Consider the following 19914-nt stretch of genomic DNA (forward strand, 5'->3'; position numbering starts at 1 on the left):
TTCTCCCCCTTTCTGTTCCTTCCCTCCCTAAATCCCATTGTCCTCCATCTCTCTCCCTCTCCTCTGTTTTTAGACCCATTATTTCTTCCCCCACTCCCTCCCCCCAGTCCGGTATATGCATATCTCTTTGAACCCCCCTTCCCTCCCTCCGTGTACTTCTACACCAGGGCTCCCCTCCCCTGAAGGCCTGCCTGTCCCCCAGCTTCCCCTGAAGGCCTGGCCTGCCCCGCCTCCCCCAAGGCCTGCATGTTCCTCCAGCTTCCCTGCTCTTTCCTTAAGATAATACCGCAGCCTGCAGGTTCGCCTGTGCTGTTGTAATCCTTACAGCTGCCATCGTCCTCAGCGGCACGTTCCCTCTGCCACGATCCTGCCCCTGATATCAGGAAGGGCGGGTCTGCGGCAGAAGAAACGTGCCGCTAAGGACAATGGCAGCTGCAAGGATCGCTACAGCACCGGCGATCCTGCAGGCTGTCATATTATCTTAAGGTAAGAGCGGGAAAGCTGGAGGAACATGCAGGCCTTCCCGACTGATCCTACCCCCTCAACCCCTAAAGCAGGAGTGGCAGTGCCAGCAAGAGACAGCACTGCCGCTTCTGCTTTAGGAAGGCATGGGGAGGAGGGTTGGTCACCGAATCAGGAGGCTGATTAAAAAAAAAAAAAAAAAAATCAATTTGAATCAGTGAATCAATTCAAATTGGAAATCGGGCAACACTACTGTGCAGTCTTTTCTCAGTCTCCAGCAGCTGTTGGGGTTTTTTTTTTCATTCAAAAGAGTAAATCTTGTTCCATGCAACACAGAGAAAGAAACAAATTTTTACCAATTATACAAAAAGTTGTCAAAATACAAAGGAATAATTTTATACCTTCCTTAGACCACAATGTAGGGGGTGTGATAATCACATAATAATGGAGATAAGTAAATAATAAATTCAAAGGAAAAAGCTTAGTGTGGGTCTGTTTTGTGCAGTTTGTTAAGTGTTGGATCTGGTTAGTGAATCTTTCTTGTCCTTTCTCCGGACTGAGCTCAGGGGTCCTACCGACCACGGGGATGTCACACTCGGAAGGGTCGAATCCCTCCCCCCATTTCCCCCACCTCTCCAGGTTTTTTTCTGAATCTAGAGGAGCCTCTCCTCCTCTTGTATGCCTGGCTACCGATTATGACTACAGTTTAGAAGGCCTGTTGGGTCTGCCTTTTCTTGATATAGCTGGTGCTGTGAAAAGAAATAAACTGAAAAAAGGGGATGTGTGTGTGTGTGTGTGTGTGTGTAGATATATCTATATATCTACACACACCTATATATATATATATATATATATATATATATATACATATATACACACACACACTGTATATATAAATAAAAAGAGAGAGCCCTGAGGCTACCGTTGTTATACAGTGTTGTTGTACGTGGGTTTTTGCCACTTTTATTATGAGCACAAAAGCAGAAAAAGTGTGTTTTCTGGGGCACTGTCTGTTGAATGCTACTGGCGAGTGCACAAAATGTTCTGGCCACCTCAAGGGAGACCCGGCTTCGGGTGTCAGCATGCCGGGTTCTCTTTCGAACACACATCACTTGTTGGCCAGGGGTGAGCCCTGTGCTTCTCCTACTGTCACGCCGGGATTTCCTCGGCTGTCAGTGATCAGTTGGATTCGGTGCTGCGTTTGTTTTCTGGAGACAGTTTATCGATGGCCCTTCCCTCAGTTTTGGCAGGAAGCACGTCTAATTTACCCACGGCCTTAGGCGACCTTCCTCCTGCTTGGACAGGCAGGAACAAGTCTTAAATGTGTCTTCTGCTCCTAACATTAATGCTATGTTGCTGCCAGGATTTTTTTCCCCCTGATTTGATGTTGGCAATGTGCATGGCTTATTTACAGGCGGCTGGGGGGGGGTCCTGCTTGATACCAAGTTCGCAGGGTCCTCTGCGGGAGAGGGTGTTCCTTCCACGGCTGCCCCTGTTCAATCTCCTGCCATAGCTACCTCTCTTCAACCCCCTCAGCTATCATCCAAGTGGCCGCTGGCGTCTTGGGACAAGGATTCTTTTATTGCTTATCAGTTTTCTCCAGATGAGGACTTGTATCTTGGTGGAAACCTTACAGATCCATCAGGGGGGCCTAACTTTTTGGATGGAGACCTTTTAGAGCTGCCTATTGGCGAGGACACATCTGTTGTGCGTATTTTTCTCCGGGACGAATTGCAGGACTTATTCTTCAGGTGGTCTTCGGTTTTACACTTTGAAGAGGAAGCTAAGGACTCCCTCATGTTGTGGACCCTCTCCTGAGAGGGATCCGGTCAGCATCCCACTCTTTCCCTATGCATCAGGATATTCAGGATGTAGTGCACGGTCAGTGGAAAGATCCAGACTTACTTTCCAGACTTTGAGGAGTGGTGCTCCATGCAGGGGGTTGTGCCCTTCTGTGCTCCTTTGCTTCACATCTTGGAGTTTCTGCAGGATGGCCTGGAGCACGGCCTCGTCTGGTCCTCTCTTAATGTGCATCTTGCTGCATTGTCTTCCTTTCGCGGTTTCTTGCATGATTGGCCTCTTCTCTGGATGTGATTAGATTCCTGAGAGCGGCAAAGTTGCTTTGACCGCCTGTTTGGCATTCGGTTCCCACATGGGACTTCAATCTAGTGCTCTCTGTGCTCATTCATCTTCCGTTTGAGCCTCTTGGTTCCTGCACATCGAAGGGCCTTAATTAAAGCTATCTTCCTGTTGGTCATTTCTTCCACGAGAGGCGTTTCTGAGCTGCAGGCTTTCTCTTGTAGGCTGCCTTTTCCTGAAGTTCTCTTGGGAGTGGGTCATGATGTGGCCGAAGGTGGTTTCGCTTTTTCTTGACAACCAGTCCATGGTCCTCCCGGTCTTGGGTAGTCAGGAGGACTCTTTGAAGCAGAGACAGTTGTGCAATTTGGATATCCGTGGGGTCCTTCGCTCTTATGTTCAGCGGACCCAGGAGTTCTGTAAAGCAGATTGTCTTTTTGTTCTCTAAGTGGGCCCTCAAGGGGGACGGTGCTTCCAAGGCTACCATTGCATTCTGGATCAGGGAGACTATTGCTTCGGCATACCTTCTTCAAAAGAAGCCTGTTTCGGAATTTCTCAAAGCTCATTCCACTCGGGGTCAGGCAGCTTCTTGGGCAGAGTCTTCTCTTGTACCTTTGGTGAATATCTGTAAAGCTGTGGTTTGGTCTTCTCTCCATTCTGTTGTGTGACACTACAGTGTGGACATTCTAGCGCATCGGGCGGTGTTCGGTTAGCATGTTCTAGTGGCGGCCCTTCGTGGGTCCCACCCATGATGGGTACTGCTTTAGTATGTCCCATCCATTTCTGTGCTGGTCTGGAGGGACTAAAAGAAAGAAAATTAGAAGGTAAGGACCCAATTTATCCTGTTAAACTGTCTCGATATCCGGAATCGATTCAAAACGTTTACCTTTCATTGTTATTTTGACTTTGGGGAAGAGACAGAAGTTGCAAGGTACCAGATCTGGTGAATAAGGTGGATGAGTACATACCGTAATGTTTTTATTTGACAGAAATTGCCATACCAGAAGTGATGTGTGACGCGGTGCATTGTCATAGAATCGGAGAAACATGATGGCAGATAAAGGCCAAATGACCCATCTAGTCTGCCCATCTGCAGTAACCATTATCTATTCCTCTCTCATAAGAGATCCCATGTGACAATGAAAGGTAAATGTTTTGTATCGATTCAGGACATCGAGGCAGCCACGAAAGTGCAATTAAAGATACAAAAGAGGACTTCTAGAACTGCTTCAGAATGATGGGATAAGTGTGTTTTGAAGCGAGGGAGATTAACAGCAATGTGTCTTTTATTGTAATTTTCTCTTTTTAATTTAAACATTCGCTGTATTTTTTGATCACACCTTATTTAAGGGAAACATGGACGCTTTAAGTAGTCGTTGGAGGCAAAGAGGTGACAAAGCAGTTTGAATTTCTTTGTGGTGGGAAAGAAAACATAGAAATATAGAACCATGATAAAGCCAAATGGCCCATCTGCATAGACCATTATCTCTTTCTTTCTTTTTTTCACTAAATCCTACATGCCTATTGTACAATTTCTTGAATTCAGACACAATCTTTGTCTCCACCACCTTTTCCAGGAGATTGTTCACGCATCTACCACCCTTTCTGTAAAAAAGTAGAGAAGGAGAGACACTGGTGAAGAGGAGAGTCAGTGCTGGCTGACTTCCTACAGGACGTGCCTCTCACCTCGAGAGGCATGTCCTGTAAGCAGTCAGCCTGCACCTCTCCTCCTTGCCGGTGTCTCGGGGTACACCTGGAATCTGCTGCGATACACTGGAGTAACATAAGGAAATAGTTTTTCACGGAGAGGGTAATGGATGCCTGGAATTCCCTCCCAATGGAGGTAGTGGAGGTAAAAATAGTGATGGAGTTCAAAAATGCATAGGATAAACACAAAAGAATCCCTAAATAGAAAGAAGATAATATTGACACAAAACTCGACAGATCAAAAACTATATCTTCATTTCTGATGTACAGGAGTGCTGCTTAAATAGAAGCCCAGCAGCGGGAAAGAATGATGATGCTGGATTAACTTCTGTGGTTTGTGTCCTGTATATGGCAAGACGTATTGAGGGGTGGGGGTGGGTCTGGAGTTAACTGTGACGTTGCGGAGCAGTGTAAGACAGTGTAGCCAATGTTGGACAGGCTTATACGATCTCCATCCCTTATGCATCAAGAAGGATCACGAGCAATTATATACCTCATTCAAATCATTTGAGTACAGGTCTTGCCTATCTTGGGGAGGGGCGGGACGGGGCGGAGTGAAAAACATCTTATACTGAAACTTAGCAAGTAAAATGAATAATTACTAGATTGTCTAGATTACTAGAATGAATAATTACTAGATTGCCGGCGTGGGAGTGCACTCCGCCCCTCCCCCCACCTGACAGGACTACACAGCCAGTTGGAAGGCTCAGGAAGTCTCTCAGCACCCGTGTTTCTGTTAGTTTCTGTTTACTTCTTGTTTCTCATTTGAAACTCACTGTGGCCACATCGCTGGACCCAGGAGCAGGCAGGGAGGCTTGCCGGCGTGGGAGCGCACTCCGCCTCTCCCCCCTCCCGAAGGGACTGCACAGGGCCGACATCGCTGGACCCAGGAGCAGGCAGGGAGGCTTGCTGGCGTGGGTGCGCACTCTGCCCCTCCCCCACCTGACAGGACTACACTGAGCCAGTTGGAAGGCTCAGGAAGTCTCTCAGCACCCATGTTTCTGTTAGTTTCTGTTTACTTCTTGTTTCTCGTTTGAAACTCACTGTGGACACATCGCTGGACCCAGGAGCAGGCAGGGAGGCTTGCCGGCGTGGGAGCGCACTCCACCCCTCCCCCTACCCAACGAGACTACACTGAGCCAGTTGGAAGGCTCAGGGAATCTCCCAGCACCCGTTTTTAGTTTGTCTCTTTTTCTTTTTGCTTTATTTGAATCTCACTTTGGCCGACATCGCTGGACCCAGGAGCAGGCAGGGAGGCCTGCCGGCGTGGGAGCGCACTCCGCTCCTCCTCCTCACCCGACAGGACTATGCTGAACCAATAAAAGATTCAGCGCCTAACAGCACGCTGTCTAAGACGCTCATAGCACCTTTGTGAAGCGACCAAGAAGCGATCCACCCCCACAACACTACCAAACGTAAAACCAACCGAAAAACAGCAGCCAAACCACCAAAGACCCTTCTACCACCTTTCACCAACCACCAAAAAAAAAAAAAATTTTTTTTAAAAACAAAACAAAAAACCCAAAATGAAGCTAACCTCACGAGCCCAGCACTTCATACTGTTAATCCTTCTTTTAACCAGCGGGAAGATAGCAGCAAATAAACTCCTCCCTACACCCGCTACAGATATAAATAAATCTCTCTTCCAAAATAGGAGAACATCAAGTGACAAAAACTCAAACCTACAATCTAACACTCTACACTCCATTACCACAGCATGGGGAAGAAGACCAACACACACTAAGACTAAACCACACCGGCACACCAAATCACTTATATATCCAAACACAACCCACAACTGTCACACAGAGATATCCACACTCAAATGTGCCTACTTAAATATCAGAGCGCTAGGTCCAAAAACAGAGCTTATAAAAACCTGGATAACACAAGAAAACCTGGACTGTCTTTTCCTCACAGAAACCTGGCTAACCTCCGATTCAGACCCCAGAATAACTGAAGTCTGCCCACAAGGATACAAAATTACAGTGGTCTGCAGAGAAAAAAAAAGAGGCGGAGGCCTAGCAATCTTAATCAAACAAGATCTAACCCTTAATATAATTGAGTAAACATCTAACCCGTACATGAACCTTTTAGCTTGCCAACTCTCAAGCACCACACTAAAAGACACACTAAACTGCATGCTCTGCTACATAGTGCCGGGAAACTGGTCTTTAGCAAGAACCGAAGTGGAAGACTTCATATACCAAAACTCACTAATAGCAACCTACAACCTACTCCTAGGAGACCTAAATCTACACCTAGATGATCAATCATCCAAACAAGTAGACAACTTTCTTTCATTTCTCAAAGCCTTATCCTTCCAAATGCTAAATCCACACCAACTTGATATTGCAGCCTTCATGACCCACCAACCATCCTTAACAGAAATTCATACATCTAACGGAACCTGGTCCAGATCCATCTGGTCAGACCACTACACCTACACTTTCAACATCAACTGGATCAAAAACAACAAAAAAATTATAACAAAACTCAATAAAATAACATACACCTCACGCAAACACATCGAACCCTCCGTATTCTGGTCTAAAATAGATGAAACTATTCTAGAAAACAACCCCGAGGTCTTCATCTTACATTGGGAAAGACTTTGCTCCAACACCCTTGATGATTTAGCCCCACTGCAAACCAAATCCAGACCCAGCAGGAAATCAGATAAATGGTTCGACTCCGAACTGCTACAACTCAAAAGACAATGTAGACGACTAGAGAGAAAATGGAGAAAATCGAACTCGGATCATACAAAATCCGCCTGGAAAAAAATCAACAAACAATACAAATCACAATTAAAGGACAAGAGAAAAGCACACTACACCAACCTAATAGGCACTGAAACCCAAGACACCAAAAAACTATTCCAAATTCTAAAAACCCTAACCGACACCAAACCCTACCTGACCACTAATAATACTACCCCCCCCAGCCACTCTATTAGCAGAACACTTCCAAAATAAAATTACCAATGCAAGAGCCACCCTCAATGACATCTCTACCCACCCTAACGAATTCACAATTCTCCCCATAGATAGAGATTCTACTGCAGCAGATAGAATATGGTCTCAATTCCCCAACATACAATGGCCTGAATTCAACAAATACTACAAAAAATACAGCCATGCATCCTGTGACCTCAACAACTGTCCACCATATCTCCTAAAAACATCCAGCACAAAATTCCGTGCTCCTCTTCTAAACTGGATACAAATCTCGCTAATAAACGGCCACTACCTTACCAACCTCAGCAAAATCATCATCACCCCGATCCTCAAAGACCCCAAAGGACCGATAGACCAAACAGACCCATTGCCTCTATTCCACTCTACATCAAAATAATAGAAGGACTAGTTGCCAAATTCCTCTCCAATTACCTAGAAAACCATAACATACTCCATCCCACACAATCCGGCTTCAGAAACAACTTCAGCACGGAAACACTACGAAGTTCTCTCTTGGACACAGCCAGACAACATCTCAGCACAGGAAAAAAAATGATGCTCATACAACTAGACCTTACCGCTGCATTCGACTTGGTGGACCATAACATTCTACTACAAATCCTGGATACAATAGGTATCACAGATAAAGTATACACATGGTTTGAAGGATTCCTTAAATCAAGAACCTATAGAGTAAAATCAGACAAACAAAAATCTGAACCTTGGTCAAACCCCTGCGGAGTTCCCCAAGGATCCCCTCTATCCCCGACTCTCTTCAATCTCTATACAGCCTCCCTCAGCTCTCACCTGGACAAACAAGGCATAACCTCTTACAGCTATGCCGATGACATTGCCATTCTCATACCCTTCGATCAACCTGAACTCTCCATGACGAACACAATATACCAAACACTAAAATCAATAGCAACCTGGATGAAAGATCACAAACTGAAATTGAACCCAGATAAAACGAAATTCATCCTCCTAGAAAACAACAAAATACCAACCATAACCAACATTGAAATCAACGCAATCAACTACCCCATACAAACCACCCTAAAACTGCTAGGAATAACTATCGACAGATGCTGCACCATGCAACCGCAAATCAATAAAACAATACAAAAGTCATTCTTAGTCATGAGAAACTTAAGACAAGTTTGGAAATTCTTCGAGAAAACTCAATTCCAGCTCATAGTTCAGTCCTTAATACTAGGCCTACTTGACTACTGTAATATCCTCTACCTCCCATGCCCTACAACCATAACAAAACAACTACAAACTATCCAAAACCCAGCACTAAGACTCATCTACTCATTAAAGAAACATGATCACATTACAGAAGCATATCTCCAATCGCACTGGCTTCCAATCCCAGCAAGAATACAATTTAAATTCTACTGCCTACTATTTGACTTTATACGGAGACAGTCCAAACTACCTGAATAACCGCCTCATCCACAACACTGCAACCAGACATAGGAAAACTCACACCCCATTCTCATACCCCCCAATTAAGGAGGTCAAACGGAAAAAAATATATGATGGCCTCCTGGCCATTCAAGCAGCCAAACTAGATAACCAAATCGCCAATCTATTGACAGCATCCCTCGACTACAAGACTTTTAGAAAAGAAATAAAGACCATACTCTTCAAGAAAACTGTGAAAAAAGAAATAATACCGCAAGTCTCAAACTCCACCTGTCACTAAAGCCAACTACCCCAAACAAATAACCTTACCCATTTCTTACTCTTTTTGAAAATGACCAATTTTTTATTTTTTTTTTGTAAGTTCTTATTTTAATAAATCTTAGATAATTCTTTTGTAATCCGCCTTGAACTGCAAAGTAATGGCGGAATAGAAATCCCTAATGTAATGTAATTGTTGCCTTGAGAATGAATGAGTTTCTGTGGTCTTGCGAAACTACAGTGGGAACTCGTGGCAGCCATTTTTGTTTGTGGTTCTGCACGGGCAGGAGCGTAGGAAGATCTCTTCTGCCCCACTTCACCACTAGACCACCAGGCTTTAAAAAGTAAGTAAATGGAGAGGTCTGGGAGGTGGGGGTGGGTTAGAGTTGTCCCTAAAGTTATTCGCAATTTTTTCTTATTCAAGGGCCAGCTTTGCACCTAACCCCCCACAAATATGGAGAGAAGAGTATATTATCACCTCATTTTTCCACCTAGCCATTCCTCTCCCTATGCACACAGTCATCCCTTTGACTTTTGCCATCTCCTTTTCCACCTGTTTGGTCTCCTTAAGATCATTGCATAACGATTGCACCTGCTCCTTTTTCATGCATAGAAGTACTTGATCTCTAAATCTGTACCTCTCCCTCTGGATTTTGAAGCCCAAATGTTTGTCCCTGCACTTCTTAGCATTCAATCTTAGCTGCCAAATTCCAGACCATTCTTCAAGCTTTGTTAGGTCCTTTCTCATGTTACCCACACCATCAGGCATAGAATTCCCCCAGGAGTACTGTATAGTGTAAGAATTGTATAGAAAATGGCAGGAATGTAGCTCTTTCAGTGGTAATTTTGCAATTGCTTGGTCACTCTAACATGTTTGAAAGTGGTCCTTAACTCTCCCTCCTTAATAGCAGTGATTTATGCCTCTGCACTTGTGAGATGCAGTAGGCTGAGCTAGTGGTTAAAGTTCCACGTAAGGGTCATGCATTTGCAGCATACCACTAATAACTGTACAGACCACTATGTTATAATCAGAGACACAAGATGAAAAGGGATCTTATCATCTTCTTATCCTCTTAATTCTAACTCCAGGCTGTAAGGGGAACTGTAGCCCTTCACTACCAACTATTCAGCACTGCAAGCTTTTTCAGAACTTTATTTTCAGTTTTATGTCTCATGTTAATCTAATTGATCTAAACAGGTTACAGTACATGCATAAAATCCAAAAACAAATGAAGCCTAAATGATCACAGACTTGATATATCGCCTTTCTGTGGGAACAATCAAAGCAGTTTACATATATTATATGCAGGTACATTTTTCTGTCCCTAGTGGGCTCACAATCTAAGTTCTGTACTTGGGGCAATAGAGAGTTAAGTAAGTTGCCCAGGATCACAAAAATTAAAATAAACAAAATATAATATAATATCAAGAATAACAACCCTTAAATCAATCAACCAGCATCATGTTATACAAATAAGCAGTATATCTGCCTCAAAACTTAATAAGCACTTTAAAAGAGTTGTTTTGAGTTGTTTCCTAAAGGATAACAATGAAGATATCTGCCATGACTCTAAAGGAAGCATATTCCACCATGTTGGACCAATGATAAAAGAAAACATTTGGTAACAATCCTCCTCTACGGTAAATGGATCTGGTAGAATGAGGGTACATCTAGTAACAATCTTTCTTGAGATCATAGGTTTCTACTGAGCGGATTAATTTTCAGACCCTTTGAAATTTTGGCCAGAGCATCATCGTGCAAAGCCGTAAATAACAATAATACTATAAGATTGTGAGCCTGTTAGGACAGAAAGGGAAAATACTTGAGAGTACCTGCTTACTAGTCAATGTAATGTAAATCGCTTTGATTTCTGCAGAAGAACTTTTGCTTTTAAAAAAACAACAAAGATCACTAGAAAGAAAATGGAGAAACAATAAATCTCCTAGAAACTTACAAAAATACAAAGAACAGGCATCGTTTTATAAGCAAAAAATTAATCAATTACTATAACAAAAAAATCATAGAAGCTAAAAATCCAGCAGTTTTATACTCACTAGTGAAATCAGTTTCTCCTATATTAAAAAAAAGGTACTAATCAAAAAAGCACTCTTACAGTTCAAGAAATCGCGGATTACTTTTCAACCAAAATAAATGCAGTTCGGAATACATTCCAACAAAGTACATCTGTTAAGTCCATAGATAATAACAATTCTTTATCTAATCCTACATCCAAATGCTCTGAATTTAAAATTCTGACAATAAACGACATAGAACTTCTTTTGCATAGAATCAATTTAAAAAGTTCACGAGAGGAAATGATACAACCTTTTTATCTTAAAAAATTTTTCTCCTGTTTGGGACCCTTTATCCACTCTTTAGTACAAAACAGTCTTCTCACTGCTTCTTTTCCCTATACCTGGAAAAATCCATCATTATCCCAATTTTGAAAGATTACAAAATTTCTTCAGACGAAATTTCTAATTATCGCCCCATCGCAAATATCCCTTTTTTGGCAAAACTTACCGAGAGACTTGTGTTTGAGCAAATCTCAGATTTTGTCGAATCTACTAATGTTCTCCACCCCCACCAAACTGGTTTTCGAAAATCCCATAATACGGAGTATGCTATGATAGGCTTGACTAATAATATTCATTATTTCCTTGATCATCACAAATCCGTAATTTTAATCTCGCTGGATCTAACTGCCGCCTTCGACACAATTAATCATGAACTATTAATCAATCGTCTGGAATCAATTGGGATCAAAGACCAGGTTTTAAAATGGTTCGTTTCATTTTATCAAATCGCTCATCTATCGTCAGATTCAATGACAGCAAGTCCAAAGTTTACTCTTCAAAATATGGTATCCTGCAGGGTTCAATACTATCTCCCCTTCTTTTCAATATATTCCTTTCCCCACTTTTAAATATAGCACAATCACTAGGTTTCACAACATTTGCATACGCTGATGACATTCAACTCCTCCATCCATTAGATCCTGAAAACAAAGAAGACATTACAACTATCAACAATAAACTTGTAATCATAAAAAACTGGCTCAACACAAATAAATTGGCATTAAACCTCAAAAAAACGAAATCGATGCTTTTTTCTTGGAAAAGGGATATAGCATTAAGCACTCCGTTTTCCATTAACAGCACCGAATTGGAATTGGTCACCACTATAAAAATTTTAGGCGACTTCATTGATGATAAACTTACCTATCATGATCATGTTAGCAATATTGTTAAATTATGTTTTTATAAATTACATTCAATTCGTTCACTTGCCAAATTCCTAGAGTCTAAATCTATTAATATTTTAATACATTCCTTGGTAATATCCAAAATAGACTATTGTAACTCCCTCCTTCTTAATATCACTCAAAAAGAAAAAAGAAGGCTGCAATTAATCCAAAATACTGCCGTGAAACTGATCCACAATGCGAAAAAATATGATCATGTTACCCCTCTGTTGATTAAATCCCATTGGCTTCTGGTAAGCCACCGCATTACTTTTAAATTACTGTTTTTAGTTTTTAAAGCTTTGAGTTATAATGAACCACAATTTATTAATAGGTGGTTAATCCCATACAGCACTTCATGATCTCTCCGCTCGACTTCCCACAATCTTCTTTCCGTTCCCTCGATGAAAGTTATAGGAATTAGACGGCACGACATGTTTTCTGTAATGGCCCCCCAATCATGGAACCTCCTACCTCAATACATTAGAGAATTAAAAGATTTACCCTCATTTAAAAAAACCTTAAAAACATCTTTTTAAAGATGCATATGATTCCTAGCTTTCTAATTAACAATTTTTATTTAAGTAGCCAAAATTACCCCACCTTTTTGTTCATTCCTTTTATGTTCTTCTTTCTCTCCTATTTAAAGATTGTAACTTTCTCCCCATTTTCCCACACAATTCTTGTAAGTTTTAACCCACAATATAAAAATCATTTTGTACGTCAGCACCAATATTTTATCTGCACATTTATATTATGTACATCGCTTAGCAATCTAAATAAGCGATTCATTAAGAACGAATAAACTTGAACTTGAAATAAAGATAGCCATAACCATAATAATCGTATTTTAAACTTTGCCCAGGAGTCATAAAAACCAAGACTTCAGATTATCCGGTTTTTATAGGTCCTTATGTAAGCTGTGTAACTGGGGAGTAGAAAAGGGCGAGTTTAAAGTTGTTGTACCTTATTGGATTATGTGGCTTGTTTTCTAATTCTAAAATAGATTGAAATATATAAACTCACTTGTCAAAAAAAATGGAAGCCAAGATAAATTAATGAGTTGTGGATTAATATGGGTTGGCACTAAATTAGCAATGAGAAAGGGTCTGCCTGTGATGCTGGCACATAGTGATGAGCTGTCAGCAGCAGAAGGATGAGCTGTTCTGCCTCTTGGGGTTGATTAGAGAGACACACACTGAGGGAGTGTAGGAAAGTGGCAGAGTTGGGTGGTGATGCTAGAGAAGAAATGAATTGGGAAGATGAAAAGGAAAATAGAGGGTTTGTAGATAGACAGAAAAAGAAGACATGGAGATGCGAGGTGAAGGGGATGTGATATTAAAAGGAGTGAAGTGGAGGTTTAGATGGGAAGAAATTGAAAGATGTGGGAAAAGCTAAAAAGCCGTGAACAGTAGTGATAATGGGAGAACAGTGAAAGCTGAAGAATGTAGAGAAAAGTGACAAGGGAGATAGAGAGTTCCAGTCCTTGGCAGCACTGTGGTAGAAATATCGGACAAATTTAGATGGGGCAACATCACCTTCTCCTATCACATCCTCATTTATTAAAGTTATGTTCACTACAACATTGCAGTCTTTCAGGAGACCCTAGAGTTTTCTTCTCTCACCTTTCCTCTTTGCTGTTGCTTTGCTTTGCTTTCAGACTTTTCTCCTTTGGAGCTATCTGCTAAGAAGAAAAAGAAAGTTGTGATTAACCCATCAACAGATACTGCCATGGACATTCTCAAAGCCATTACCTCACCTTCAGCACTAAGTTCCAAACCTTCTAAGAAGACAGAAAAGTCATCATTTGGTTCCTCAGGTTTCTCTGCCCACTCTGAAGGGAAAAAGGAGCATCGCAAAGAGCATAGGAAGATGCACAGTGAGGTCTCACACTCCTCTGAAGATGTCCTCCACAAATCCAAAAAGAGCAAATTGCCCTTTCTGAATACAGAGACTCTGACCCTGCGAGAGCCAGATGGCCTGAAAATGAAACTAATCTTGTCTCCGAAGGAGAAAGGTGGGACTGAAGAAGAGGCCTTCCCCTACCCAGGGCCTCCTACTCAGAAGAAGAGCAGCTCCAAGAAAGCCCTGAGGGAAGACCAAGCTACTTTTCTTCTGGCACATGAGCTGTCAGGCTTCACCAAATCTGCACGAAAGAAGCCCAAGACAGAATCACATCTTGCTGAGGACTTTGGCTCTGAAGCCTCATTCTATGCAGATGCACCTGGCTTTGACCTGACAGGACTAGAGACCATGGATACTGGCTCATCCTCTGGTGGGGAGCTGGAGGCTGGAGAGCTGGTGATTGATGACTGCTACCGAGAGGTCAAGAAAAAGAAGAAGTCCAAAAAGAGTAAAAAGAAAAAAGAGAAACACAGGGAAAAGAAACACCGGGAGGAGAAGCACCGAGAGGAAAAGCACTCCAAGTCAAAGAAAGGGCTGAGCCTGTCCTCAGGGGAGGCAGGCACAGTGGTACCAGTGTCTGGATCCAATGTACAGCCAGCCAACAGTGTGCCCTACACCCTTCCCTCTCCTACGCCACCACCGCCCGTCTTCCACTCAGAAGTGTCCAGCGAGAAGAAGAAGAAAAAAGAGGAGAAGGAGAGAGAAAAAACAGAGAAACTAGAGAAGGTGAGCAGGGGAGGATCTGGTACCTCATGAGAACCTTATATGCTGAGAGTCTAAGTGCTGACTGCTTTTAACTGCTAAGTGGTGGTCCTACAAAGACCCTGAGAATCAGAGGGAGATCAACATAAGATATGTGCTGTTCCAAGCACAATAGTTTTGTGCAAAATTGATGGGGTTATGATTTTTAAAAGGGGTTGATATTCAAAAGGGTTTAACTAGGCAAGAGAAGTCCTGCCTGTTTTAAACCCTGCTGAGCTTGCCATTCCTGGATATACTGTGGCATTTAAGATAGTACCACTGAATAATCCCTCTGACTGTGAAAGCAGACTAGGTTAAATGAATGGCTAAAGTTAGAACAGCTGAAAGGCTGTCCTAACTTTATCTGCCAAGTTAATAGTTTACTGGTCTGAAATATCGGACCTTATGTAGTTAACGTCCACATTGCCATACTAACCCAGATATTCAGTGTCAGAGGTCAGAGCCTCTGACATTGAATATTTGGGGTTGACTTGACCCGCAGCTATGAGTGACAAGCCATGTATGCTGTGGGTTGAATATCGGGCTCAAATTTTCCAAGTATTTTGGGAGTCCAATCAACATTGTAAGAGCTCCAATCACAATTGTTATTAACCATTGATTTTTTTTTTTTCCTTTAAAATCTTTTTATATCAATTTCTAAATCAGTGATGGTACATTATGTGATGATAATTTTATTGGGAAAAGTGGAAAAATATGTGAAATAAACTGTAAATAGTGATAATTCTTAAAACCAGAAACATGAGGTCTCAAGTACATGCCATTTGATAAATTAATCAAACCAGAAGAACTCTTCAATAACAATATTCAACTGAATTCAATTTCTGACATATTTTCCACATGCAGCTTCATACCCATTTCCCCACCCCCATAATAGCTGCAGTCTAGGAGGCTCCCAAACAGAACACTGAGGCTTAGGGTTAAGAACCCTGCTGCAAACCACAGGAGATAATGAATTCCTAAAGGGATACCAATTTTTCTGAAGCTACTTCTCCTTAACTAAGGTCATGTCACCTAACCCATTTTTCCATAGTTAGCAAGGTTATTATTAACGATCCCTGTTGCAAAAAGGAGGGAGCCTCATCAGGTGTTGGCATATTAAAACATGCATATCTGACCATCCTACTAGGCAAGTTAGAAACCACTTGACATAATAGAAACAAACATGCATAAAAAAAATAATTCCAGTAGAGGAAAGGGGCTCTGACTCTTGTGGGCATAATATGGATTGGATGGGAATATGAGGAGGTGTGTAAATTAGAATACTTTTTTAAATTAATTCTGACAAAATGAGGTTTCTTTTCTTCTTTCTTTTCACATTCTGAAAAGGGGAGGGGTGTTGGCTCTATAGTTATAGGAATCTCCGGATAGTTTTACACTACAGGCATAAGCAAGCCCCTCTGAGGTTCTCTAAAATGCTCTTCTGAGCCTTGGAAATAAAATTTAATGAAAAATAAAAACCATTTTACTGGATTAGCATAATATATTTCTTGACTAGCTTTTAGAAGCCAATATTCCTTTCCATCAGATCTGAACGAAAAAGATGGTAATTACCAGAAAACAAGTGAATCAAAAAGACCATTTACAATGATACCATGAAAAGGAGAAGGGATGGGAGGTTTAATGATCAGAAGGTGATAGGCAGTGCAGTTTTGTGGCTCATGATTTGGTGAAAACTGAGCATGTAAAACTGTGTAATACTTGCCAGATGAACTGTGTTGATCATGTGAAGGTCATAAGTGATCCACATTTTGAACATCAGAAAGTTTCCTTTTAGCAAGGTGTCTTTTACACTAGAGCAGGGGTAGGGAACTCCGGTCCTCGAGAGCCGTATTCCTGTCGGGTTTTCAGGATTTCCCCAATGTATATGCATTGAAAGCAGTGCATGCAAATAGATATCATGCATATTCATTAGGGAAATCATGAAAACTCGACTGGAATACGGCTCTAGAGGACCGGAGTTCCCTACCCCTGCACTAGAGGGATTCAGTACTATATACAACAGAGTAGTTATGCAAATGTCTTCAGTGTGAACATAAATGCATTGGACCTGATATTCAGATTGCTGGAGGCAGCAAACCCGGAATATCAGTGTTGGGCCATATCAGGTGACTGGTATTGAATTTCCAGGCTTTTTTTGGCCTCTAGAAACTTAGCCAGTTAAGCCAATATTCATTTATCTGACCAGCCTAACTTTTAACCGATCTATCTGGCCACAAAACATAGCCGGTCAGCCATTCCTGACCAGTTAAATAGTGCTGAATATCAGGTGAAATGTCCATAACAGATGTCACAGCATCTATTTATCTGTCTGTCTGTCTTATCTATCTTTATTCAGATTTCTATAGTCTTAGCCTAATTAAATAAGTTATAGTGAATTACGTGGTCCACTGGGATCCTTTTTGACCTGGCAGCTATGGCCATTTCTTTGATGAAGAACACACATTCCATGCCTTATGTTTCTTCCTCACTGTGCATTAAATTACCTTATAGAATGGTACAACAATTGAGGAGTAGTGCACTTCCTTAGATTCTTATCCTTTTCCCTTTATACATTCTAAGCAGCCTAAGAAGAAAAATATGTCGGCGTATCAGGTGTTCTGCAAGGAGTACCGGATCAACATCGTAGCTGACCACCCTGGGATAGGTAAGAAAGAGATGCTCTGATACTCTTCTTGAATATTAAATATTCCGTGATTGTACTGACTCTCCCTGGGGATATCAGCAGTTAAACCCTTTCTCTAGAGACAAGCAGGGGATATGCAGCCACACTTGATGGTGAAGTCTCTGACTGAGCCTGGTGTGTCGGTGCCCTCCCCTAGCTATAGTAAGCTTTAAGCTTACTGAGCATGTGCAGGATTGCCTTACTCCTCAAGCCCCCTCCTCTCCTCCTGCCAGTTTTTTTCTCAGCCGCTCCTGAATGGTCGCAGCTCTCCCCTCTTTTCACTAAAAATTCCAAACAAGATAAATAATTTAACTTGGAGAAAGCCAAAGGGTTTTCTTCATTCCTCCAGGACAGGGCGGACATCTTTTCCATGCTGCTATGCTTTCCTCAAAGATCATGGCACATCAGCTTCTATAGCAACTCTGTACGGCTTTCCCAGAAACCATGCCTAACCTTCATGTGGATCTACAAGATGTCACGTATCACTTATTATATCCCAGGACAAGCAGGCAGCATATTCTTGACTGATGGGTGACGGCACCGACGGAGCCCCGGTACGGACAATTTTAGAGTGATTGCACTCTAAGAACTTAGAAAGTTCTAGTTAGGCTGCACCGCGCATGCTCGAGTGCCTTCCCGCCCGACGAAGGCGCGCGGTCCCCAGTTTCTTAGTTTCCACGGAGCTAAGAAGACACGTATTTCCAACGGCTGTTGGAAAATTTTTTCTCGCCTTCCCGCTCGCGCGTTTTTTTTCTTGTCGTGAAGTGTTCACGTTATTATTTTCTTTCTTTTCTAAATAAAAAAAAGTCAATTTTTTTCGACTTTTTTCCGGTCGGCCCCGGCGGGGCCTGTTGGCACCATCGAAGCCTCGGGCTTCGATTTTGCTACGGCCGTTTTTCCCTTCATGCCCCCCTCACCGGGTTTTAAGAAGTGTCAGCGGTGTGCACGTCCTATTTCCCTCTCCGACCCACACAAGAGGTGCCTTCAGTGTCTGGGTCCGGACCATAGGACTGAAACGTGCACCCGCTGCAGTTCTCTCCAAAAGAGAACTCTAAAGAATCGCTAAATTCAACAGCGGATTCTTTTCGGTGCCGCCATGGAAGTTCCCCCGACATCGACACCAACAACTTCCTCCAAATCGGCACCGGTGACTTCGACGCCGCAAGATCCATCCTTGGTGTCGCACCCTGTAGGTAAGCCGGCTAAGAAGCCATCCCCTACTGTCCTTGGCCCGCCAGTCGAACAAGCAGTGAGTCAAGTCCTGCAGACTGCGCGCCGGCCCTGCAAACGCTCCGCTCCCATTGAAGTCACTGCCTCTTCATCGGCATCGACTTCTCCTGAGCGTCGAGCTGCACTGCAGGTACCGAGCAAGAAAAAAGCGGTACTGGTGCCATCGGGACCGTCTTTGGATGAGAGAATAGCATCCATCCTTCAGGTCCAGCTTAAGGAGCAGTTACAACACTTGCTCCCGGCTCTACTACCTCCATACCTTCCAGTGTCGGTACCTACTGAGCCTTCGGTGCCGATTGTCGAACAGCCTATTCTGTCGGCATCGACATTATCGGCACCGCAAAAATCTGTCTCTATGCCTATTCTCTCGGCGGAACCGAAGTCTCTTCGACGCACTGCTTACTCGACTTCTGAGCCGGTACCGTTTTCTGACACCCGTACCGCCGTACAGTCACCCGGTACGGTGTCCATGCGATCAGGTAAATCGGTGCGCAAGACCAAGCATGCCAAACCTTCTACTCCCCTTTCTCAGGGCCGTCTTTCATCGGTACGGGACCCTGATTTGTGGGATGATTCTGACGACCCTCTCGGTACCGAGGCAGATTATTCCTCGGATGAGGATGATCCATCGGTGCAGGATCCTGCTAGTAAGCCAGAGCACTCGTCCTTCACCAAGTTTCTTAAGGAGATGTCAGACACCCTTTCCATCCCCCTAGAGTCTGACTCTAAAAAATCCAAGGCATTTCTTGATGCTTTGGATTTTGACCAGCCTCCTAAAGAATTTTTAAAGTTGCCTCTCCATGACATCCTGAGGGAAACTTTTTACAAAAATTTAGAAACCCCTCTAACCGTTCCAGGAGCTCCTAGGAAGATGGAATCGCTTTATAAAGTGATTCCTATTCCAGGGTTTGACAAACCCCAGCTGCCCCATGAATCTCTACTGGTGGAGTCAACCCTCAAAAAATCGGCAGGCTCTAGTGTGTATGCCTCTGTCCCTCCTGGTAGAGAGGGCAAGGCCATGGATAAATTTGGCAAAAGACTTTACCATAATGCGATGTTAGCCCAACCGTTCAGGTAATTATGCGTTTCACTTCTCTTTTTACCTGAAACATCTGATTCAACAAGTGGCCTCTTTTCAAAAGTATCTTCCTGACCGCAAACTTCCTGCATTTCAACAATGCACTTCCAGTCTCCTGCAACTCAGGAAGTTTATGGT

The 19914-nt window shown here is 42.7% G+C and overlaps 1 protein-coding gene across 8 annotated transcripts in view; it reads left to right on the forward strand.

The window, feature by feature from the left end:
* HMGXB4 (HMG-box containing 4) overlaps positions 1-19914 on the forward strand; it is a 125368-nt gene that overhangs the window by 46352 nt on the left and 59102 nt on the right. For 7 of the 8 annotated variants that reach the window (XM_033929574.1, XM_033929569.1, XM_033929571.1 and 4 more), the window contains 2 exons: positions 13800-14770; positions 17366-17450. In XM_033929574.1, coding sequence (XP_033785465.1) covers positions 13800-14770; positions 17366-17450 — 1056 coding nt within the window. The remainder of the gene's footprint in view (positions 1-13799; positions 14771-17365; positions 17451-19914) is intronic. The other variant, XM_033929570.1, reaches the window with a different exon arrangement.

The sequence above is a fragment of the Geotrypetes seraphini genome, chromosome 2 (genome assembly GCF_902459505.1).
Source record: "Geotrypetes seraphini chromosome 2, aGeoSer1.1, whole genome shotgun sequence".
In the NCBI taxonomy this organism is placed as follows: domain Eukaryota; kingdom Metazoa; phylum Chordata; class Amphibia; order Gymnophiona; family Dermophiidae; genus Geotrypetes; species Geotrypetes seraphini.